The 26634-nt window shown below is 42.3% G+C and overlaps 1 protein-coding gene across 3 annotated transcripts in view; it reads right to left on the bottom strand.

Annotated features, from left to right (window-relative positions):
• Window positions 1-4405: 4405 nt before the first annotated feature.
• Window positions 4406-26634, bottom strand: part of hhat (hedgehog acyltransferase) — a 105610-nt gene continuing 83381 nt past the window's right edge. For all 3 annotated transcript variants that reach the window (XM_064933996.1, XM_064933997.1, XM_064933995.1), the window contains one exon: window positions 4406-6333. In XM_064933996.1, coding sequence (XP_064790068.1) covers window positions 6248-6333 — 86 coding nt within the window. In that variant the 3' untranslated portion in view covers window positions 4406-6247. The remainder of the gene's footprint in view (window positions 6334-26634) is intronic.

Below are 26634 nucleotides of genomic sequence, written 5' to 3'. Positions count from 1 at the left end.
TTGTTTGGAAGGAACATGCAAAACTATGTGTGGAGAAAAAAAGGCACCGAACACAAACATCAAAACCTCATCCCAACTGTAAAGTATGGTGGAGAGCATCATGGTTTGGGACTGCTTTACTGCCTCGGGGCCTGGACAGCTTGCCATCATCTACAGAAAAATGAATTCCCAAGTTTATCAAGACATTTTGTACGAGAATGTAAGGCTATCTGTCTGCCAATTGAAGCTCAACAGAAGTTGGGTGATGCAACAGGACAACAACCAAAAACACAGAAGTAAATCAACAACAGAATGGTTTCAACAGAAGAAAATACTCCTTCTGGAGTGGCCCAGTCAGAGTCCTGATCAACCCAATTGAGATGCTGTGGCATGACCTCAAGAGAGCAGTTCAAACCAGACATCACAAGAATATTACTGACCTGAAACAGTTTTGTAAAGACAAATGGTTCAAAATTCCTCCTGACCGTTGTGCAGGTCTGATCTGCAATTACAGGAAACGTTTTGTTGAGGTTATTGCTGCCAAATTAGGGTCAACCAGTTATTAAAACCAAGGGTTAACATATTTTTCCCACCCTGCACTGGCAATGTTTACACGGTGTGTTCAATAAAGACATGAAAACATATAATTGTTTGTGTGTTATTAGGTTAAGCAGACTGTATTTGTTTATTGTTGTCACTTAGATGAAGCTCAGATCAAATTTTATGACCAATTTATGCAGAAGTCCAGGTCATTCCAAAGGGTTCACATACTTTTTCTTGTCACTGTATATATTTTGAACAAAACCGTTACGATAGCAGTATACAATGTTTACAGAACATGTGTTTTTAGAAAATATATAGATATTAAAGGGTCATGAATGAGTTTTCTTTCACTTACGTGTGAATAAGCCTCATACAGTAGTATTTTTTGGACTGTCCTGTATTCCACTAAGAGCTTGCTTACATAACTAGCGTTCTGAGATCAGCTCCTGTACGCAAGCAGCAGCTCTCCATGTCAGTTCTTTCAAAAGTCCTGATTTTGATAATTTGTCCATGCTGGAATCTTATGGAAACTACGACTTATGAATGTTACCATATTTATCTTTTGACCATACACAACATGGAATGTGGAGGGTCTTCACTTAGACAATATTATCAATACTTACGAATAGTATAATTGCGATCCTGGCCAGATATTAATTGTAGTTAACAGAAACACTTTATGTAAAGCCAACATGTCAAGTGCTTTATGACTTGTTTATAAACTATTTTATGCATGTATATTAAGCATTTTTTGGGAAAATAGCAATTATGCATTTAGGATAATTATGAGATAAGCATATAAACAAACCCCTTATGTCTTATTGCAAGTATTATATTGCATTATAACAATATCATGCATTATACGTGTTGGAGTAAAATGAATCATCCACTCAAAAACTATTTTGTTATTTCCATTAGTCCAATGTTGATACAGTCCCAAAATGTTTTGCATGTCAGCAGTTAAGATATGGGACTTTCAAGAAGCAAAGTGAAACTTGCCACATCATCATCACTTGCCACATCATCATGAGTCTGTATCAAGTGGACTAATGAAAAAACAAAATATTTGGAGTGGATTATTCCCTTAAGTTAAGTGCTACAATGTAATCCAGGGGTGTCAAACTCATTCCATGAAGGGCCTAGTGTCTGCATGTTTTTGTTTTTTCCTTTCAATTAAGACCTAGAAAACCAGGTGAGCGGACACGCCCTCTGTGGAATGAGTTTGACACGTGCTGTAAACAATAGTTATGATTGTTCACTGCTGACCCAAATGACCCCTACTGATGTAAATGTGTTACTATTATCAAGCAAGTTGGAAAGAAATGCACACACACTTTACTTAAATAGACTAAATCCGTATCGTCGAAGATCCGTGCCATAGCGTGATTGACATTTAAAGGCAACGTTCCCATGTTCGTGGAGACTGCTTTCACAGTAAACGCTGCATGTGTTGGCTCAATCGGAAATGATCTTTACATTTCAATTGCGCTATAACACAGATCTTCCACAATAAGGGTTGAATCCAGCCCTTAAACATAACTTGATTCTTATGTATGTTAAATCAAAGTAAGTATGCACTACATTACTCACTAATGAAATTAGGTGATTGCACGTGTTGCTGTCATTGGTAAACAATAATTGTGCATTGCCGTTGATGTGTTAACAGAATGTACGCGTTCAGGTCTCCATGATACGGAGAAGTCAACAGCTTGTTTATTATTTTAACACATATAGCTTCACATGCAGTATAGTATAATAATGTTTAAAGGGGCCAGTGCCTGAGTAAGGGGATATTGCATTATTAATGAGAAGAATGACACTGTACTCTATGCATTGCAATGCTCAAATGTTTCAAAATATTATAGCATGCTTTTTTGTTAATTGATACTCTCCCAAAATGGGTAACAACAACGATGTCATTTGGTTGGTGCATATTGTTAGTAATGTACATTTATTCTTCATGATGTTTACCTAAAATCACATGCCTATTCAAATGTACATGCATTTACCACTCTTTTATGGAAACTTGATGTACATCCTTGTGCCAGCTGCATTGATGCATGTGAACAATATTTGATACATTTGAGGGTAAAAAGTGATTTGTTCTTGGCTTAGTTCACCTGTTTTTTTCTCTTTTGGAAAATAATTGGTAGAACATGTAACATGGCATTAATGGATAACCCTCTGTGTTGGTTTTTCTTGTGGTGATATCACAGAGGAGGTTCGTTTAGAACAATTGAGAGAGTCCTGATGGAGTGCATCACAATTCCAGACTGAGTCATCTGGGGCTCTATCTTGATTGCACACAACAACAAAAAAAATCATTTTATCTGCACTGATTGGAAAAGACTTGAAAGATTAAAATAATATGGTGGAAGCTCTTTTTTAACCCCTTTTTCTCCCCAATTTTCGTGGTATCCAGTTGTTTAAGTATCCAATTGTTTTAGTCTCATCGCGACAACTCCCGTACGGGCTCGGGAGAGACGAAGGTTGAAAGTCATGCGTCCTCCGATACACAACCCAACCAAGCCGCACTGCTTCTTAACACAGCGCGCATCCAACCCAGAAGCCAGACGCACCAATGTGTCGGAGGAAACACCGTGCACCTGGCAACCTTGGTTAGTGCGCACTGCGCCCGGCCCGCCACAGGAGTTGCTGGTGCGCGCTGAGACAAGGATATCCCTACCGGCCAAAACCTCCCTAACCCGGACGACGCTAGGCCGGTTATGACAGAGCCTGTGCGCGAATCCAGGGCCTCTGGTGGCACAGCAGTACAGCGCCCTTAACCGCTGTGCCACCCGGGAGGCAGCGGAAGCTCTTAACGTGGTCAGTTCTTTCAGATCAGTGTGATAAAGGAGAGGAAGCTAGGAGAGGACAGACATTTTAGACAATTGAGAAAGATCCTACCAGCTATTGAGCTAGTCCTCGAGTGCATCCCAAATGGCACTCTATTCCCTATAGGTCACCTGGCCAAAAATTAGTACACTATATAGGGAATAGGGTGCCATTTGGGATGCAACCCTTCCATGCGTGAGCCTGGTCAGTAAAACCTAATAAAATACCAGCACCTTGTTTTTAAAGTCCTAGGCCCAGACTCCCAGCCACACACCCCCAAGTCCCGTAATGCACCAAAAAAACCTTAAAGCTGATTGATTCTCTGTTGCATATCCGCACCCCCTGAAAAAAAAATACAAAAGTATAACTCTCACACAAAAGTAGTGCACTGGGCCTTCACTATTCCTGTATTAGCAGACCGAACTAGCTGTCTGTAGTGCGGACAAAAACTGTTCAGCACCCCCACCCCCACACCCACTCATCTTCCCGCGGCTATGCTCTGTTGATTTCTTTAAAACGTGAGCATGATTACTTCAGACATGTTTAAACAGCGTAAAACTATTTTTGTGGTCAGTTCAGGGGAGCTGCCTAGTACCACTGTGTATGTACATACTACTTTAATGTCATGTGAAGAGAGAGAGAGAGAGAGAATTGGTTACACTTGAAGGGTACATGCATAAGGACTTGTTGTTGACAGTTGACAAGCATTTAGTAAAGGTACTGCTTATGAATGCAGTATATGGGTAATGAAGTGCTTATGCAGTTACCCTTCAAGTAAAGTGTTACTAAAAGATCAACCATTAATATAAATATATAATGAGGACAGTAATGTGATTTATGCACATGTCACGATATTCATATGTTTCCTGTAATGATACTGTAAATGTAATTGCAAGCACAAATGAGAGTATTTGTAAAGATATGTAAAATACTATTTATAATAAATGATATTTTATACATAGCCGTCGGCTGTTTGGTTTCAAAGTTTTTGTTGTTGTTCATTTAATTTAAATGAGACCATGGTCATTTCAAACACAATTGTGTGATGTTGAGGAAATAACTATTTATTCGATATTGGCAAAAATGTAGGTAGACAAAGTTCCATGTCAATAGGTGAAGCCACCATAATAACAATGATAAGATACAGGACAGTCTCCTATCATCATCAACAGTAGAAGAACAAACCCTTGCACATGCATCATCTCACACTTATAGTACAGTGATATCAGAGGAGGCTGGTGGGAGGAGCTATAGAGGACAGGCTCATTGTAATGGCCAGAATGGAATTAATGCAACGGCGTTAAACACGTGGTTTACATATGTTTGATACCATTCCATTTATTCCATTCCAGCCAATCATGTTAGGTAAGAGACAGACAAGGGGTTGAATCTAGCTGGATAACACCTGCGTGGCCTGGCTGCCTCCTGAAGGAGCAGAATATTTACTGAACGCTATGTATAAAAACATCACATTAACATCCAATTAACACGACACCGGGCCCTCATCCCTGACAGAGATGGATAGAGAAAGATACAGATATCCACATAGAGAGAAAAGAGAGACTCAGTCGGACACAGAGAGAAATAGAAACAAAGTGAAAGAGAAAAAAAGGGAGTGAGGGATCCAGTGACGGAGGAACACACAATGGCCCATGTAGAACCGAGGTCAGTCACTGCAACCTAAATATTAGGGCCGGCTCACTGGGTGACGAACTGCCTCTATACAAGCACATTATTAGTAAGAGCAGCCTACATGACTAACACTAACATGGGGCACCCTTTGAAGCAACCTTTACGTGTGATGAAATTATTACTATACTTGTAATCCGTCACGAAAAGGCTTGTGTGGCGGGTTTCTTATCATAAACTGTTTAAGATTTAACGCTGCAGATCGTATTCTCTTCTTGACTGGATTTTTGGATTCTCGGGATGACATAAGACCCATTTAAGCTTGTCTCAAATAGATCCCTATATGGTGCACTACATTTGACCAGAGCCCTATTGCCCCTGGTAAAAAGTAGTGCACTAGCTAGGGAATAGGATGTGACCTAAATCCCTTTCAGAGTAGTGTTAGGCTAGTCTAATTAGCAGGGTTTTCTCCCCCGACCCTACATGTTAGTTAAACTGACACAGATCTGCTGATCCCTTTAGTGCTATGAGACAGATACAGGATTAGCGCAGTCAATGGAAAATACTGAGGTGCTTTCAGCCATTCCATTCCAGGAGATGTATAATGCTGATTTTGGGGTTAAACAGATCCAAAACATCCAAGGTTGGATACTGCAAGCCTCACTGTCAGGTTATTAACAAATTACCACTGAACAGCATCCATTGTTTTTCCATATATGCGTTTTACTCTATGCACCCAAATATTAAGCAGCAGTTCTGATAGGTACAGGTAGTTTGGCGGACAGGTTTCTTACACTGTAGGTCAATTTCTTATAGTCACATACGGACATGGGTCCAGTGTTTTCCTCAGCAGGTCTCATTGATAGTCCCCACTGTGGGTGGGTAGTAAAGGACAGGTTTGCTCTCCCCACATAGCAGAGTGCACTGTGGGGTGGTTACAGTGGGTTGTTCTCCCCACATGGCAGAGTCCACTTACATTTAAGTCATTTAGCAGACGCTCTTATCCAGAGCGACTTACAGGGTCAATTAGGGTTGAAGTGCCTTACTCAAGGGCACAGAGATTTTTCACTTAGTCAGCTCAGGATTCGAACCAGCAACCTTTTGGTTACTGGCCTAACACTCTTAACTGCTAGACTACCCGAGTCCACTGTGGGGTAGTTTAAGGTGGGTTGTTCTCCCCACATAGCAGAGTCAGCACTGTGTGTTGGTGAGTTAGGGTGAGTTCTGCCTCCCTTCCAACAGTCTCTGTGGGGTTGGTGATTTAGGGTGGGTTGTGTTCCCACTCCAGTCCGATCTGGGCAAAGCAATAGAGGAAGGCTAACATGGGTGGAGCCACTGTACACCAACCTGGAGAGAGAAAGAGAGACACACCCTTAGATGCCAGCAACACATACACATTCACTTGTTTACAGTACACCCATAATTTCACAGTCCATACACTACCGTTCAAAAGTCTTGGGTCACTTAGAAATGTCCTTGTTTTTGAAAAAAAAGAAAGAATTTGTCCATTAAAATAACATGAAATTGATCAGCAATGCAGTGTAGACATTGTTAATGTTGTAAATGATGGGATTGAGATCCGGACTCTTGGCTGGCCATGGCAGAACACTAACATTCATGTCTTGCAGGAAATCAGCCATACTGCTTGTTCTGTACGTGGTGGCATTATCATGCTGGAGGGTCATGTCAGGATGAGCCTGCAGGAAGGGAACCACATGAGGGAGGAGGATGTCTTCCCTGTAACGCACAGCGTTGAGATAGCTTGTTGTCATTACAGGCACAGTCCGATGATGCTGTGACACACCACCCCAGAACATGACGGACCCTCCCCCTCCAAATCGATCCCGCTTCAGAGTACAGGCTCATTCCTTCGACAATAAATGCGAATCCGACCATCACCCCTGGTGAGACAAAACCGCGACTCGTCAGTGAAGAGCACTTTTTGCCAGTCCTGTCTAATCCAGCGATGGTAGGTTTGAGCCCATAGGCGACGTTGTTGCCGGTGATGGTTGGTGTCGGCCTACAAGCCCTCAGTCCAGCCTTTCTCAGCCTATTGCAGACAGTCTGAGCACTGATGGAGGTATTGTGCATTCCTGGTGTAACTCAGGCAGTTGCTGTTGCCATCCTGCCACTGCGAGGACGATCAGCTGTCCTTCCTGTCTTCCTGTAGCATCTCACAGTATTGACATTGCAATTTATTGCCCTGGCCACATCTTCAGTCCTCATCCCTCCTTGCAGCATGCCTAAGGCACGTTCATACAGATGAGCAGGGACCCGTGGCATCTTTCTTTTGGTGTTTTTCAGAGTCAGTAGAAAGGCCTCTTTAGTGTCCTAAGTTTTCATAACTGTGACCTTATTTGCCTACCGTCTGTAAGCTGTTAGTGTCTTAACGACCGTTCCACAGGTGCATGTTCATTAACTGTTTATGGATCATTGAACACGCATGGGAAACCGTGTTTAAACCCTTTACAATGAACATCTGTGAAGTTATTTAGATTTTTACGAATTATCTTCAAAAGACAGGGTCCTGAAAAGGGAAGTTTAGCCCTTACACAGCCTGGAGGTGTATTGGGTCATTGTCCTGTTGAAAATCAAAATGATAGTTCCACTAAGCACAAACTGGATGGTGTATCGCTGCAGAATGCTGTGGTAACTATGCTGGTTAAGTGTGCCTTGAATTCTAAATAAATCACAGACAGTGTCACCAGCAAAGCACCCCCACACCACTTCCTCCATGCTTCACGGTGGGAACCACACTTGCAGAGATCACCAACTCTGCGTCTCACAATGACACGGTGGTTGGAACCAAACATCTCAAATTTGTACTCATCAGACCAAAGGACAGATGTCCACCGGTCTAATGTCCATTGCTCGTGTTTCATGGCCCAAGCAAGTCCCTTTTTCTTATTGGTGTCCTTTAGTAGTGGTTCTTTGCAGAAATTCAACCATGAAGGCCTGATTCACGCAGTCTCCTCCGAACAGTTGATGTTGAGATGTGTTTGTTCCTTGAACTTTGAGCATGTATTTGGGCTGCAGTTAACAAATGAACTTATCCTCTGCAGCAGAGGTAACTGGGTTTTCCTTTCCTGTGGCAGTCCTCATGAGAGCCAGTTTCATCATAGCGCTTTATGGTTTTTGCAGCTGCACTTGAAGAAACTTTCAAAGTTGTTGACATTTTCCGGATTGACTGACCTTCACGTCTTAAAGTAATGATAGACTGTCATTTGTCTTTAGTTATTTGAGCTGTTCTTGCCATAATACGGACTTGGTCTTTCACCAAATCTTCTCCATACCACCCCAACCTTGTCACAACACAACTGATTGGCTCAAACACATTAAGTAAAGAAATTTCACAAGGCACACCTGTTATTTGAAATGCATTCCAGGTGACTACCTCATGAAGCTGGTTGAGAGAATGCCAAAAGTGTATAAGAATATTTTGAAGATAAATACACAATGCAGAGGATGAGAGGACGAGAGTACTAAATACGAAATAGAGTACTGATGGTCAATAGAGAATTGTTAATGGAAATAGTTGTGTCTCAGTTCAACAGCTGTTTAGAATCTGTGGAATGTCAGTCCTGAACTCAGAGTTACATGTGCTACGTTTTCATTGGTCTGTACATTGAGTCTGGAGCAGGATACTTGTTCTTTGGCCATTTGCCCAGTTGTACTGCAAGGACATATGAGTTATTTAATAGTTTCTCTTTATTATTCTACAATGTAGAAAATAGAAAATAGTAAAAATAAAGAAAACCCTCGGAATGAGTAGGTGTGTCCACACTTTTGACTGGAACTGTTTCCCATCTTTTGGAAGAAAAACTATTGAACTCATATTGTAATCAATTATAGGTAATATTTCATAGAAATCTGAAAACACTTTAAACAGGACTGCAGTCAAGGTTGTGTTCAGTCTGCACAAACAAGAGGTTGTTTTGAAAGTCTCCGTCTGTTCACCTCAGTTTCACCCAGTTCTGAATACAAATGCTCAAAATGTCTGTCCTTGCTCACAGACACATCCTTCCACTCTCCACCTCCTCTGACTCATCTCCAGCCTCTCACCTTGCTGCTCCAGCCCATTCCTCCCCTCTACTCCTCCTCAACTTCCTGTTCCTCCCCCAAACCTGGCTTGTCTCCAGCCTCTCACCTTGGTGCTCCGGCCCAAACCTGCGCCCATGCCGCTGCAACACAGTGTAATTTTCATTCATATCCGTTTTATCGTTCAGAAATTAGTGTTTTATGTATGTAGTACCGCATTCAGTTACTATTGGGCAAAACATAACCCAAAACAAACTGCAAATGCATGTAAGGTGTTTGTAGTCACAAGCTTGATGTAGTCACTGTGTGCAGGGAATATAGGATCAGAAATACTAAACTTTTGACTACTTTAATACCATATAAGTGTGTGTGTGTGGGGGGGGGGGGGGGGGCACCCTGTCAAGTTTGAGATCTGCTCCCCTTACAGACAAGAATGAATCTGATACATTACTTTTCCTAGAGACTTCAGACCTTTACACCTTGTCTAAATGTATCATGTGTATGTAAACTTCCAACTTCAACTGTACCTTAGCCAAATACAATAAACTCAGTTCACAATTCCTGACACTTAATCCTAGTAAAATTTCCCTGTCTTAGGTCAGTTAGGATCACAACTTTATTTTAACTTATCAAATCAAATTTTATTTGTCACATACACATGGTTAGCAGATGTTAATGTGAGTGTAGCGAAATGCTTGTGCTTCTAGTTCCGACAATGCAGTAATAACCAACAAGTAATCCAGCTAACAATTCCAAAACTACTACCTTATAGACACAAGTGTAAGGGGATAAAGGATATGTACATAAAGATATATGAATGAGTGATGGTACAGAGCGGCATAGGCAAGATACAGTAGATGGTATTGAGAATATACATATGAGATGAGTATGTAAACAAAGTGGCATAGTTAAAGTGGCTAGTGATACATGTATTACATAAAGATGCAGTAGATGATAGAGTACAGTATATACGTATACATATGAGAGTAATAATGTAGGGTATGTAAACATTATATTAGGTAGCATAGTTTAAAGTGGCTAATGATATATTTTACATCATTTCCCATCAATTCCCATTATTAAAGTGGCTGGAGTTGAGTCAGTGTGTTGGCAGCAGCCACTCAATGTTAGTGGTGGCTGTTTAACCTTTTGAAACTCTAGGGGCGCTATATCATTTTTGGATAAAAAGACGTTCCCGTTTTAAGCGCAATATTTTGTCACAAAAAGATGCTCGACTATGCATATAATTGGTAGCTTTGGAAAGAAAACACTCTGACGTTTCCAGAACTGCAAAGATATTTTCTGTGCGTGCCCTAGAACGTGAGCTACAGGCAAAACCAAGATGAAACGGCATCCAGGAAATGAGCAGGATTTTTGAGGCTCCGTTTTCCATTGTCTCCTTATATGGCTGTGAATGCGAGAGGAATGAGTCTGCCCTTTCTGTCGTTTCCCCAAGGTGTCTGCAGCATTGTGACGTATTTGTAGGCATATCATTGGAAGATTGACCATAAGAGACCACATTTACCATGTGTCCGCCCGGTGTCCTGCGCCGAAATTGGTGCGCAAACCTCAGCTGCAAGTATTTTTCCATGGAATTCAGAGAAGAAAGCAGGCTTCCACGAACGATATATCAATGAAGAGATATGTGAAAAAACACTTTGAGGATTGATTCCAAACAACGTTTGCCATGTTTGCCATGTTTCGGCTCGGGATGCCGTCTTGGCCTGCAGCCTTGCGAGGGTTAACACGTTTAAATGTTTTCCTTACGTCGGCTGCAGTGAAGGAGAGTCCTCATGTTTTGGTTGCGGGCCATGTCAGTGGCACTGTATTGTCCTCAAAGCGGGCAAAAAAGTTATTTAGTCTGCCTGGGAGCAAGACATCCTGGTCCGTGACGGGGCTGGTTTTCTTTTTGTAATCCGTGATTGACTGTAGACCCTGCCACATACCTCTTGTGTCTGAGCCGTTGAATTGAGATTCTACTTTGTCTGTATACTGACGCTCAGCTTGTTTGATTGCCTTGCGGAGGGAATAGCTACACTGTTTGTATTCGGTCATATTTCCGGTCGCCTTGCCCTGATTAAAAGCAGTGGTTTGCGCTTTCAGTTTCACGCGAATGCTGCCATCAATCCATGGTTTCTGGTTTGGGAATGTTTTAACCGTTGCTATGGGAACGGCATCTTCAACGCATGTTCTAATGAACTCGCTCACCGAATCAGCGTATTCGTCAATGTTGTTGTTTGATGCAATACGAAACATATCCCAGTCCACGTGATGGAAGCAGTCTTGGAGCGTGGAATCAGATTGGTCGGACCAGCGTTGAACAGACCTCAGCGCGGGAGCTTCTTGTTTTAGTTTCTGTCTGTAGGCAGGGATCAACAAAATAGAGTCGTGGTCAGCTTTTCCTAAAGGAGAGCGGGGCAGGGCCTTATATGTGTCGCGGAAGTTAGAATAGCAATGATCCAAGGTTTTTCCAGCCCTGGTTGCGCAATCGATATGCTGATACAATTTAGGGAGTCTTGTTTTCAGATTAGCCTTGTTAAAATCCCCAGCTACAATGAATGCAGCATCAGGATATATGGATTCCAGTTTGCAAAGAGTCAAATAAAGTTTGTTCAGAGCCATCGATGTGTCTGCTTGGGGGGAGGAATATATACGGCTGTGATTATAATCGAAGAGAATTCCCTTGGTAGATAATGCGGTCGACATTTGATTTTGAGGAATTCTAAATCAGGTGAACAGAAGGACTTGAGTTCCTGTATGTTGTTGTGACCACACCACGTCTCATTAACCATGAAGCATACGCCCCGCCCCTCTTTTCTTACCAGAAAGATGTTTGTTTCTGTCGGCGCGATGCGTGGAGAAACCAGCTGGCTGCACCGACAGCGTCTCTCCAGTGAGCCATGTTTCCGTGAAGCAAAGAACGTTAGTCTCTGATGTCCCTCTGGAATGCTACCCTTGCTCGGATTTAATCAACCTTGTTGTCAAGAGACTGGACATTGGCGAGAAGCATGCTAGGGAGTGGTGCACGATGTGCGCGTCTCCGGAGTCTGACCAGAAGACCGCTTCATTTCCCCCTTTTACGAAGTCGTTTCTTTGGGTCGCCGGCTGGGATCCATTCCGTTGTCCTGGGTGAAAGGCAGAACACAGGATCCGCTTCGCGCAAGTCATATTCTTGGTCGTTCTGATGGTGAGTTGACGCTGCTCTTATATTCAGTAGTTCTTCTCGACTGTATGTAATGAAACCTAAGATGACCTGGGGTACCAATGTAAGAAATAACACAAAAAAAAGAAAACTGCATAGCTTCCTAGGAACGCGAAGCGAGGCGGCCATCTCTGTCGGCGCCGGAAGTAGGGTTAGGGGGCGGTATTTTGACATCCGGTATTTTGACATCTGGATGAAAAGAGTGCCCAAACTACCTGCTACTCAGGCCCAGAAGCTTGGATATGCATGTAATGGATAGATTTGAATAGAAAACACTATAATGTTTCTAAAACTGTTACAATAATGTCTGTGAGTATAACAGAACTGAAATGGCAGGCAAAACCCCGAGGACAAACCATCACAAAAAAACTAAATTCATCCTACCACTGATTTCAAATGGCTGGCACTTTTATAATAGGGCGAAAATGTGCCCGATTGCAGTTCCTAGGACTTTCACTAAATGTCAACAGTCTTTAGAAATAGTTTCAGGCTGGTTTTTGGAAAAATTTGCCAGAAATTGTAGTTTGTCTAGGTGGCTCCCATTTTGGCTGTAGTGTTTCCCTGCGTGTGAATGAGAGCACTTTCTTTGGTATTTTTCTCCAGTAAAGACAATAACGTTTCTCCGTCTTAAATTTGATTATTTATTTGCGTACGTTGATTGACTTGTTTGGACAAGTTTATTGGTAACGTTTGGGATTCATTTTGTATGCATTTTGAAGGAGGGAAAACAAGTGGATTATTGACTGAAGCGTGCAAGCTAAACTGAGTTAAAGATATAAAGAAGGAGTTTATCGAACAAAAGGACCATTTGTAATGTAACTGGGACCTTTTGGAGTGCCAACAGAAGAAGATCTTCAAAGGTAAGGCATATATTATATCGCTATTTCTGACTTTCGTGACGCAATTTTCATGAAAGTTTAATATTTATAGTCATTTAATTTGAATTTGGCGCTCTGCAATTTCACCGGATGTTGGCCAGGTGGGACGGTAGCGTCCCACTGATCAGCAAGAAGTTAAGAATGTGAAATGTCAGAATAATAGTAGAGAGAATGTTAAGGGAATTTTTATCAATGATGACTAATTATGTATACATTTCAATCAGGACTGACTAATCCGAATACTATTATGTTACTGTACATGTATGAATTTTCTCTCTTGCTCCCAGTATTGAATATAATATAGTCAAGAGTTTAGAACAATGACGGTCTGTTCCTTGGTACAAATGAATGAACTATCTCCAGACTGTCTAGAATGCTTATCTACTCTGACTGACCTTGGCTCTAAGCGAGGAGGAAAGGCTTGAGAGCTATAGAGCCTTTCTACCAGTGTCAAAAAGAGACGGAACATTTAGGAAATTGCTGACGTCATTTTCAGTTTATAACCTGTGGTAAAATGTGTATGAACTCCGTACTCTTTTGAATAAATGCTGTTACTTGACTTTTAAGACCGGACTCTGTCCATTCCTATAAAATTAAGGGTCTTACAAATCCTTATGAATTGACAGAGTTTAATTTAATTGGGTATTAAAACAGAAGAATCTAATTCCTTCAGAGAATTATTTATTTCAGCTTTTGTTTCTTTCATCACATTCCCAGTGGGTCAGAAGTTTACCTTCACTCAATTAGTAAGTGGCAGCATTGCCTTTAAATTGTTTAACTTGGGTCAAAAAGGTTGGGTAGTTTTCCACAAGCTTCCCACAATAAGTTGGTGGATTTTGGCCCATTCCTCCTGACATAGCTGGTGTAACTGAGGCAGGTTTGTAGGCCTCCTTGCTCACACACGCTTTTTCAGTTCTGCCCGCAAATTTTCTATAGGTTTGAGGTCAGAGCTTTATGATGGCCACTCCAATACTTTGTTATTCTTAAGCCATTTTGCCACAAATTTGGAAGTATGCTTGGGGTCATTGTCCATTTGGAAGACCCATTTGCGACCAAGCTTAACTTCCTGACTGATGTCTTGAGATGTTGCCTCAATATATACACATAATTGTCCTACCTCATGATGCCATCTATTTTGTGAAGTGCAACAGTCCCTCCTTCAGCAAAGCCCCACCCCACAACATGATGCTCCCACCCCTGTGCTTCACGGTTGGGATGGTGTTCTTTGGCTTGCAAGCCTCCCCCTTTTTCCTCCAAACATAACGATGGTCATTATGGCCAAACAGTCCTATTTTTGTTTCATCAGATCAGAGGACATTGTCCAAAAAGTACAATCTGTGTCACCATGTGCAGTTGCAAACTGTAGTCTGGATTTTTTTATGGCAGTTTTGGAGCAGTGGCTTCTTCCTTACTGAGCGGCCTTTCAGGTTATGTCGATATAGGTCTCATTTTACTGTGTATATAGATACTTTTGTACCTGTTTCCTCCAACATCTTTACAAGGTCATTTTCTGTTGTTCTGGGATTGATTTGCACTTCTCACACCAAAGTACGTTCATATCTAGGAGAAAGAACGCATCTCCTTCCTGAGTGGTATGATGGTTGAATAGTCCCATGGTGTTTATACTTGCATACTATTGTTTGTACAGATGAACGTGGTACCTTCAGGTGTTTGGAAATTGCTCCCAAGGATAAACCAGACTTGTGGAGGTCTACAATTTATTTTAAGAGGTCTTGGCTGATTTCTTTAGATTTTTCCATGATGTCAAGCATAGAGGCAGGTAGGCCTTGAAATACATCTATAGGTACTACTCCAATTGACTCAAATGATGTCAATTAGCCTATCAGAGGGTTCTAAAGCCATGACATAATTTCTGGAATTTTCCAAGCTGTTTAAAGGCACAGTCAACTTAGTGTATGTACACTTCTGACCCACTGGAATTGTGATACAGTGAATTATAAGTGAAATAATCTATCTGTAAACAATTGTTGGAAAAATGACTTGTGTCATGCACAAAGTAGATGTCCTCACCGACTTGCCAAAACTATAGTTTGTAAACAAGAATTTTGTGGAGTGGTTGAAAAACGAGTTAAGAACTCCAACCTACGTGTATGTAAACTTCCAACTTCAACTGTATATACTGTACTCTATACCATCTACTGCATCCGATCAACCGTAGCTGTTCGCTTTGCTGTTCATCGACTACAGCTCAGCATTTAACGCCATAGTACCCTCCAAACTCGTCATTAAGGTTGAGACCCTGGGTCTCGACCAGGACCCAGTTGCACAGGGCGGGGACTTCCTGACGGGCCGCCCCCAGGTGGTAAATCTCCACCCAGCTGATCCTCAACACTGGGGCCCCACAAGGGTGTGTTCTCAGCCCTCTCCTGTACTCCCTGTTCACCCATGACTGCGTGGCCATGCACGCCTCCAACTCAAATATCAAGTTTGCAGACGACACTACAGTGGTAGGCTCGATTACCAACAACAGCAAGACGGCCTACAGGGAGGAGGTGAGGGCCCTCGGAGTGTGGTGTCAGAAAAATAATCTCACACTCAATGTCAACAAAACAAAGGAGATGATTGTGGACTTCAGGAAACAGCAGAGGGAGCAGCCCCCTATCCACATCGACGGGACAGTAGTGGGGAAGGTGGAAAGTTAAGTTCCTCGGCGTACACATAACGAACAAACTGAAATGGTCCACCCACACAGACAGCGTGGTGAAGAAGGCGCAGTAGCGCCTCAACGTCAGGAGGCTGAAGAAATTCGGCTTGTCACCAAAAACACTCAAACTTTTACAGATGCACAATCGAGAGCATCCTGTCGGGCTGTATCACCGCCTGGTAGGGCAACTGCTCCGCCCACAACTGTAAGGCTCTCCAGAGGGTAGTGAGGTCTGCACACCACATCACCGGGGGCAAACTACCTGCCCTTTAGGACACCTATACCACCCGATGTCACAGGAAGGCCAAAAAGATCATCAAGGACAACAACCACTCGAGCCACTGCCTGTTCACCCCGCTATCATCCAGAAGGCGAGGTCAGTACAGGTGCATCAAAGCTGGGACCGAGAGACTGAAAAACAGCTTCTATCTCAAGGTCATCACACTGTTAAACAGCCATCACTAACATTGAGTGGCTGCTGCCAACATACAGACTCAAATCTCTAGCCATGTCTCAGTTGTTGAATCTTGTTATGTTCATACAAATATTTACACATGTTAAGTTTGCTGAAAATAAAAGCAGTTGACAGTGAGAGGACGTTTCTTTTTTTGCTGAGTTTAGTATCAGGGACCCCCAACCTCCCCAAATTAAATAATCCCCCTCCCCCAAATAAAAATGAATGCCATAGAGGATTAAGGAAATTGCTTGGCAGATAAGACAGACAGTCCAGGAAAGGCATTCACCCGCCAATACAATACACTGTCATGCTAGTTTCTTTCCCTTCCAAATCGAGAGCAGCTCTAACAATGCAGCAGAGAATGGAGGGATCAAACTATGTTCAGGAGCCACGGTCTTAGTTTCACTTCTTAAAGAGAGAGAAAAATAGAGCAGCCCATAGGGAAATGAGTGCTGTGCTCTGTGAACGCGTGTTAGTGAAGCAGCTTACTCAAGCCAGCCAAAACGAGGCCAGTCTGTTCAGGGAAAAAACTCACATGCCTATTTAGTATACCAGGAACAGCATTTTCCAGGAAAGGCCATGTAGATCTGAGAGGGTTAGATAGGTGGAAGAAATATAGTATGATGACCCAGACAATATAGGATTTCCACTAAGTCAGAAGCCAAGATAAAGCTATTACCATTTGGTTTAGATATATATATATATATATATATATATATATATATATATACACACACACTCCGAGGTGTTGAGCTAGGGGGGTTGATTTGAAATTCAGCAGGCATGTACTGTAGGTGAGGGTGGAAGTTGCTATAAGATCTAAGCTCTCCTCCATGTCGGTCTCTGGAGAGGGAGAAAACTACTTAACAAAGAGATTATTGAGGACAGACACTCAATCTAAAATAGAACCTTCAGTGCAAAATTTGTGTTATTTTAGCTAATGAGGTAAGAGGATAAGTTTTTTTTTGTTTGCTCTCACAGTCAGGGGGAGATTAGACTTTAATTAAAAAGATAGTAGCTGGAATCTAAATTTGAGACTGCTGATATGATTAAGTTAAAGAAAGAAATAACATCTAGAATTGAAGGTGTAAATTGGTTTTAGCGGCCTCTCAAAACTTTTCTCTCTTGTTCAAGTGCACCACATGATAATATCCAGCGTATATAAAAAGAAACCTGTGACAAATGTGTTATAGCCTATATCCATTGTTCAAACGGACTGTATGTGACTATACATCTTCCTGAAAACAGAAGACGAGGGTTACAAATAACACAAACAAATATCATTAAATTGTATTGGTCACATACACATATTTAGCAGATGTTATTGCAGGTCTAGTGAAATGCTAGTGTTCCTAGCTCCAAAAGCACAGTAATATCTAACAATTCACAACACACAAATTTAAAAGTAAAATAATGGAATTAGGATGTACAGTTGAAGTCTGAAGTTTACATACACTTAGGTTGGAGTCATTAAAACTCGTTTTTCAACCACTCCACAAATTCCTTGTTAACAAACTATAGTTTTGGCAAGTCGGTTAGAACATCTACTTTGTGCATGACACAATTAATTTTTCCAACAATTGTTTATAGAAAGATTATTTCATTTAATCACAATTCCAGTGGGTCAGAATTTAACATACATTAAATTGACTGTGCCTTTAAACAGCTTGGAAAATCCCAGAAAATTATGACAATACTTTAGAAGTTTCTGACAGGCTAATTGACATAATTTGAGTCAATTGGAGGAGTAACTGTGGATGTATTTCAAGGCCTACCTTCAAACTCCGTGCCTCTATGCTTGACATCATGGTAAAATCAAAAGAAATCAGCCAAGACCTCATAAAATAAATTGTAGACCTCCACAAGTCTGGTTCATCCTTGGGCGCAATTTCCAAACGCCTGAAGGTACCACGTTCATCTGTACAAACAATAGTATGCAAGTATAAACACCATGGGACCACGCAGCCATCATACCGCTCAGGAAGGAGACGCGTTCTGTCTCCTAGAGATTGACGTACTTCGGTGTGAAAAGTGCAAAACAATCCCAGAACAACAGAAAATTACCTAGTGGAGATGCTGGAGGAAACAGGTACAAAATTATCTATATCCACAGTAAAATGAGTCCTATATCGACATAACCTTTAAAGGCCGCTCAGCAAGGAAGAAGCCACTGCTCCAAAACCACCATAAAAAGGCCAGACTACGGTTTGTAACTGCAAAGAACAAAGATAGTACTTTTTGGAGAAATGTCCTCGTCTGATAAAACAAAAATAGAACGGTTTGGCCATAATGACCATCATTATGTTTGGAGGAAAAAGGGGGAGGCTTGCAAGTTGAAGAACACCATCCCAACCGTGAAGCACGGGGGTGGCAGCATCATATTGTGGTAGTGCTTTGCTGCAGGAGGGCTACCTGAAACGTTTAACCCAACATAAGCAATTTAAAGGCAATGCTACTGAATACTAATTGAGTGTATGTAAACGTCTGACCCACTGGGAATGTGATGAAAGAAACAAAAGCTGAAATAAATAATTCTCCCTACTATTATTCTGACATTTCACATTCTTACAATAAAGTAGTTATCCTAACTGATCCAAGACAGGACATTTTTACTAGGATTAAATGTCAGGAATTGTGAAAAACTGAGTTTAAATGTATTTGGCTAAGATGTATGTAAACCTCTGACTTCAACTGTATATAAATACTAGGACGAGCAATGTTGGAGTAGCTTTAGAATATAACAAAAATATATACATATGAGATGAGTAAAGCAGTATGTTAACATTATTAAAGTGACCAGTGAATCCATGTCTATGTACACTGCTCAAAAAAATAAAGGGAACACTTAAACAACACAATGTAACTCCAAGTCAATCACACTTCTGTGAAATCAAACTGTCCACTTAGGAAGAAACACTGATTGACAATAAATGTCACATGCTGTTGTGCAAATGGAATAGACAACAGGTGGAAATTATAGGCATTTAGCAAGACACCCCCAATAAAGGAGTGGTTCTGCAGGTGGGGACCATAGACCACTTCTCAGTTCCTATGCTTCCTGGCTGATGTTTTGGTCACGTTTGAATGCTGGCGGTGCTTTCACTCTAGTGGTAGCATGAGACGGAGTCTACAACCCACACAAGTGGCTCAGTGTCTGTCAGCGTAGTGTCCAGAGCATGGAGGCGCTACCATGAGACAGGCCAGTACATCAGGACACGTGGAGAAGGCCGTAGGAGGGCAACAACCCAGCAGCAGGACCGCTACCTCCGCCTATGTGCAAGGAGGAGCAGGAGGAGCACTGCCAGAGCCCTGCAAAATTTCCTCCAGCAGGCCACAAGTGTGCATGTGTCTGCTCAAACGGTCAGACTCCATGAGGGTGGTATAAGGGCCCAAAGTCCACAGGTTGGGGTTGTGCTTACAGCCCAACACCGTGCAAGACGTTTGGTATTTGCCAGAGAACACAAAGATTGGCAAATTCGCCACTGGCGCCCTGTGCTCTTCACAGATGAAAGCAGGTTCACATTGAGCACGTGACAGACGTGACCGTCTGAAGACGCCATGGAGAACGTTCTGCTGCCTGCAACATCCTCCAGCATGACCGGTTTGGCGGTGGGTCAGTCATGGTGAGGGGTGGCATTTCTTTGGGGGCCAGCACAGCCCTCCATGTGCTCGCCAGAGGTAGCCTGACTGCCATTAGGTATCGAGATGAGATCCTCAGACCCCTTGTGAGACCATATGCTGGTGCGGTTGGCCCTGGGTTCCTCCTAATGCAAGACAATGCTAGACCTCATGTGGCTGGAGTGTGTCAGCAGTTCCTGCAAGAGGAAGGCATTGATGCTATGGACTGGCCTGTCCATTCCCCAGACCTGATTCCAATTGAGCACATCTGGGACATCATGCCTCGCCCCATCCACCAACGCCATGTTGCACCACAGACTGTCCAGGAATTGGCGGATGCTTTAGTCCAGGTCTGGGAGGAGATCCCTCAGGAGACCATCCGCCACCTCATCAGGAGCATGCCCAGGCATTGTAGGGAGGTCATACAGGCACGTGGAGGCCACACACACACTACTGAGCCTCATTTTGACTTGTTTTAAGAACATTACATCAAAGTTGGATCAGCCTGCAGTGTGGTTTTCCACTTTAATTTTGAGTGTGACTCCAAATCCAGACCTCCATGGGTTGATAAATTTGATTTCCATTGATAATTTTTGTGTGATTTTGTTGTCAGCACATTCAACTATGTAAAGAAAAATGTATTTCATAAGAATATTTCATTCATTCAGATCTAGGATGTGTTATTTTAGTGTTCCCTTTGCTTTTTTGGAGCAGTGTATATATGGCAGCAGCCTCTAAAGTGCAGGGTTGAGTAGATGAGTGGTGGCCGGCTCGTGATGGCCGTTTAACAGTCTGATGGCCTTGAGATTGAAAAACAGCTTCTGTCTCTCGGTCCCAGCTTTAATGCACCGGTACTGACCTCGCCTTCTGGATGATAGCGTGGCGAACAGACCGTGGCTCAGGAGATTGATGTCCTTAAATATCTTCTTGGCCTTCCTGTGAAATGCTGTAGGTGTCATGGAGGGTCAACAGTGTTTACCCGGTGATGCGTTGGGGAGACCGTACACCCTCTGGAAAGCCCTGTGGTTTGCGAGCGGTGCAGTTGCTATACCAGGCAGTGATACAGCCCGACAGGATGCTCTCGATTGTACAACTGTAAAGGTTTCTGATGGCCAGATTTCTTGAGACTCCTGAGGATGAAGAGACGCTGTTGCGCCTTTTTCACCACGTCTGTGTGGGTGGACCAATTCAGATTGTCAGTGATGTGTACACAGAGGAACTTGCTTTCCACCTTCTCCACTGCAGTCCCGTCAATGTGGATAGGGGGCATGCTCTCTCTGCTGTTTCCTGAAGTCCACGATCAGCTCCTTTGTTTTGATGACGTTGAGGGAGAGGTTATTTTCCTGGCACCACTTCGCCAGGGCCCTCACCTGCTCCATGTAGGCTGTCTCGTCATTGTTGGTAATCAAGCCTACCACTGTAGTGTCGTCTGCAAACTTGATGATTGAGTTGGAGGCGTGCGTGGCCACACAGTCATGGGTGAACAGGGAGTACGGGAGGGGGCTGAGCATGCACCCTTGTGGGGCCCCTGTGTTGAGGATCAACGAAGTGGAGGTGTTGTTTCCTACCTTCACCACCTGGGGGCGGCCCCTTCGGGAAGTCCAGGACCCAGTTGCACAGGGCGAGGTTCAGACCCAGGGCCCCGAACTTAATGAGCTTGGAGGGTACTATGGTGTTGAATGCTGAGGTGTATTCAATGAACAGCATTCTGACGTAAGTACCATTCCACCAGGGCCTCACCTCCTCCCTGTAAGCGGTCTCATCATTGTTGGTAACCAGACCTTCTACTGTGTCATCTGCAAACTTGATGATTGAATTGGAGGTGTGCATGGGCACGCATCATGGGTGAACAGGGACTACAGGAGGGGTGGTAGCCGGCTAGGGAAGGCTATTTAACAGTCTGATAACCTTGAGATGGAAGACATTTTTCAGTCTCGGTTCCTGCTTTGATGCACCTGTAACTGACCTCACCTTCTGAATTATAGAGGGGTGAACAGTCCGTGGCTTGGGTGGTTGATGTCCTTGATTATCTTTTTGGCCTTGCTGTGACATTGGGTGCTGTAGGTGTCCTGGAGGTCAGGCAGTGTGTCCCTGGTGATGTGTTGGACAGACTGCATGGGATAGGGCAGTGTGCAGTGCGATGTTGATGCATTGTCTTTGGATCTATTAGGGTGGTAAGCAAATTGAAGTGGGTCTAGGGTGTCAGGTATGATAGAGGTGATATGATCCTTAACTACCCTCTCAAAGTACTTCATGATGACAGAAGTGAGTGCTACGACGGCGATAGTCATTTAGTTCAGTTACCTTTGCTTTCTTGGGTACAGGAACAACGGTGGACATCTTGAAGCAAGTGGGGACAGCAGACTGGGATAGGGAGAGATTGAATATGTCTGTAAACACTCCAGCTAGCTGGTCTGCGCATGCTCTGAGGACGCGGCTAGAGATGCCATCTGAGCCAGCAGCCTTGCGAGGGTTAACACGCTTAAATGTCTTACTCACGTCGGCCACGGAGAACATAAGGACCTTATGCCTTGTTAAGTGTGTAGAGCATGAGTGTGTGTATGTGTATGTGTGTGTGTGTTGCACGTGTGTGACAGCTGTAGTTTTTGACAGAAAATCATTGTAGAGCTGTCACTTTTATGTCCAAGATCCGTACAAATCCAGTCTTTTAAAAAATAACTAACCTTCCCATTTTGTAACTCCCCGCTTGAGTTTTGCAATGGTGCAAAAAAACAATCTGCGCTTTAACCACTGAATAATCATGTAAGTAGACCTACTGCACAAGTAGGTTACCTAGCTGTTCCACCTCTGGGCAGCCAAACTTTCTAGGGAGCCCAAACATGTTCATATGGACCGGTAACTGAGTCTGAGCATGGGCGAGTTCATTTTGCAGCACCCGGTGCTCTATTACTTCTTATGTTGTTTGTCAACTACCGCTTTAGACAGCCTACTTTGTGTGATGATAATCTTCATAGTTATGCTGCCATATCATAGCGAGAGTTTATGAAAAAGGAGCTAGCCAACATTTGCAATGATAATGAGAAAATAATCGCCTTTTGACCGCCTGTTTAGATTTTGCTTGTGTTTGATATGCTTGAACGAACATGTCTTTTGTGTGGGCTACAACATGAAAAAAATAATAATTGCACTCAAATTTTAACATGTTGATCATATCTTTAGCAGCTATGTTAAAAGAAGTAAGGTTCCAGAGAATTTGAAATCGCAGCCACTCCGTAGAAGAAAATACAAGACACTTGTACAGATAAAATCAGGGCTGTATACTAACTCCAAGACATGACAGGACGATGTGAACACACTTTTATAGAGCAGATGGTCCTGACAGCACTAAATATCTGGAATGACTGGGCATTCTTACTCAGCCTCACCATTGCTTTTTACAGCAGGCTGGGAAACGGTTTAGATCTTTGCTTTAATAAGCGTTTGTGGTGGGGAGAGTTCTACTAAGCTAACATATGGAATTGCTGTAATATGTTTGTTTTTTAAATGATGGACCACTTCAGGTATTTTATAAAATATTGAATTTGGCCTTCACAACTATAGCTCATAGAAAAGTATTGAATAACATTCATAAATGGCAAAACAGAAAGTTAAAAAAATATCAAAAGGAATAAAAAGGTTTTGATGTTTCTGCCCTAAGAAAGAAAGGAAATATGTAAAAAAAAGAAAAGAAAACAGACAAAAAAAAACATTTAAACCATTTTTTTATGGCACAACTACCTTAATACTGCCATTCATTTTTCAAACCAGTACCTGGTTACCCTCAGACGAGACCTGTGACACTTGTGTGAGAGAACACCATCGTGTTCGTGGGAGTTTCCCTTTTCCACAGTGAGGTCACATTAGTTTGTAGCCCAAACGGTTCGGACGATACAGACAGAGCTGGCACATCAGCGTTACAGACTTCAGACGAGTCCCATGAAGCTTGTGGACTATGAGAGCAAAACGGAGAACACCATCGTGTTCGTAACAGTCTCATTTTTCCACATTAGTTAGTAAACCAAACCGTTCGGATGTTACAGACGTTTTCATGAGAGGACTGATTTTCAGGAAGGGGAACATAGGCGGATGCGGTGCAAAAAAAACATCTCTAGCTTGAACTGACGGATATGGATGGGAATTATTTTGTTCATTAGATTGACACACGGTTGTGTCAATAGACTCTTAATGGTTAGTCTGGCAGAAAAAGTTTATGCACTCAAGAATGTCTACATTTGGTTTCTGCAGAGACAAGAGACAAAGGACGAGGAGAGACGAGGAGTAAAACAGAAAAATACATTTGACTCTTTTCATCATAGAAATGAAGAGAGGAAGGGAAAACAGAGATTTCAAAAGGGTTAAGACAGAGGGTTAGACAGAGAAAAGAGAGAGGGATGTGTGTTGTGTGTCTTAATTTCAGTTCATTACATCATGTGAACAGACATAAGCCTAAGCCCTGAGAGGGGGCTCACCTCTCCTGCGGTGCCCCTGAGGTTGCCACAGGTGCCTTGCTGTGATACTGTAATTCCAGCCCACTGCCAGCCAAAGGGTCATGGAGAAGATTAGAATGGGATTAAAACCAAGGACAGACCCAGGATTAACATAAGAATTTAAGGCCAATTTTGGGAAGAGACACACCTCTATGTTACACTACACATCAGGTTGTATCCAAACCTATGGGGTTATCTAGATAATGATGTTATGTAGACAGTTTAAGAGTCATTGGATGTCGTTTGTACCTATGATCGCAGTACAGCCGTGCTAAAACCACAAGCAATCGTGCCCCCTTGTGTATTATTGCTTTAATATTTGCATCAATGCAGGAGCAATCAAAATACATGTACACTACCGTTCAAAAGTTTGGGGTCACTTAGAAATGGCCTTGTTTTTGAAAGAAAATCACATTTTTGTCCATTAAAATAACATCATATTATCAGAAATACAGCGTAGACATTGTTAATGTTGTAAATGACTATTGTAGCTGGAAATGGTTGATTTTTAATGGAATATCTACATAGGCATACAGAGGCCAATTATCAGCAACCATCACTCCTGTGTTCCAATGGCGTGTTGTGTTAGCTAATCCAAGTTTATCATTTTAAAAGGCTAATTGATCATTAGAAAAACCATTTTGCAATTATGTTAGCATAGTTGAAAACTGTTGTTCTGATTAAAAAAAGCAATAAAACTGCCCTTCTTCAGACTAGTTGAGTATCTGGAGCATCAGCATTTGTTAGTTTGATTACAGGCTCAAAATGGCCAGAAACAAAGTACTTTCTTCTGAAACTCATCAGTCTATTCTTGTTGTGAGAGATGAAGGCTATACCATGCAAGAAATTGCCAAGAAACTGAAGATCTCATACAATGTCATACACAGAACAGCGCAAACTGGCTCTAACCAGAATAGAAAGAGGAGTGTGAGGCCCCAGTACACAACTGAGCAAGACGACAAGTACATTAGTGTGTCTAGTCCTAGTCCTCAACTGGCAGCTTCATTAAATATTCCCCTCAAACCACCAGTCTCAACGTCAACAGTGAAGCGGTAACTACAGGATGCTTGGCCTTCTAGGCCAATATCATTATCCAAACCTTTTTCTACAAATAACAAAAAATAAAATGTGTCATTGGTCAAGTCCAGGTAGTTATCGCTCTGTTTCATAAAACTTTCTTCAGTTTAGTGCCTAATGAACATGACCCAGAGTGGAGAGTTTGGGTTTGTGATTAGACTAAAAACGGCAGTCTGATTACTGTTATTAAGGATTCAATCAGAAACCTGTAATTAGCCAAAATGGCTGCCTTTGTGAGCTGATTAGCACCATAGAGGTCTGTAATAAGTACAAACGGGGAGAAAAGGCCACTCTGGGGTTCCGTCCCAAATGGCACCATATTCCCTACATAATGCCTATAGGTTCTGGTCAAAAGTTGTGCACTATGTAGGGAGTAGAGTGCAATTTGTAATGCACAAAATGGGCAATGTCATTAAGGTATATTATTCTAGGGATTTCCGCCATGCAGCTTTTGACTGCAATACAATTATTTAGTAGGTGGAGAATGAAGAGCTGTGGCTTGTGGAGTCATTAGTCATTTACAGCCCAATTCAAATCAAAGTTAATTTGTTGCGTGCACAGGATACAACAGCTGTAAACCGCGAATGCTTACTTACAAGCTCTTCCTCAACAATGCAGTGTTCAATATCAAATGTAAGAAAAGAGAAAAAAACTGAATATGATATTAAGCACATGGAATCAGTACTAGGTCAGATATATTGTACCCACTTCAGCACAGTTCAATTTAAGTGTTTCCATAGAGCAAACAAAGGATTATCAAATCAATGTTGTTGCTGCCGCTGAACCTCGAAATATGAAATAGTCAGTAACACTATTTGGATAGTCCATCTGTAGAAGCTCTACAAACTATCTACAGACTCACTGCATGTCCGTTGATTTTCAACAAGAAAGTGGCTGTATTCTACAAGATATACAGTAAGTGTACAAAATATGCTCTTTCCATGATAGACTGACCAGTTGAATGCAGGGGAAATCTATGATCGCTTATTGATGTCACTTGATAAGTGTACTTCAATAAGTGTAGATGAAGGGGAGGAGACATGTTAAATAAGAATTTTGAATCCTTGAGACAATTGAGACATGGATTGTGTATGTTTGCCATTCAGAGGGTGAAAGGGCAATAAAAAAAATGTAAGTTCCTTTGAACGTTGTATACCAGGCGCACCGGTTTGAGTGTGTCAAGAAGTGCAACACCTTTGAGCTTCACGCTCAACAGTTTCCTGTGT

Source organism: Oncorhynchus masou, chromosome 24 (assembly GCF_036934945.1).
Source record: "Oncorhynchus masou masou isolate Uvic2021 chromosome 24, UVic_Omas_1.1, whole genome shotgun sequence".
Classification (NCBI taxonomy): Eukaryota; Metazoa; Chordata; class Actinopteri; order Salmoniformes; family Salmonidae; genus Oncorhynchus; species Oncorhynchus masou.
Note: the sequence above shows the minus strand (reverse complement) of the source record. Positions and strands in the feature narration are given on the sequence as shown.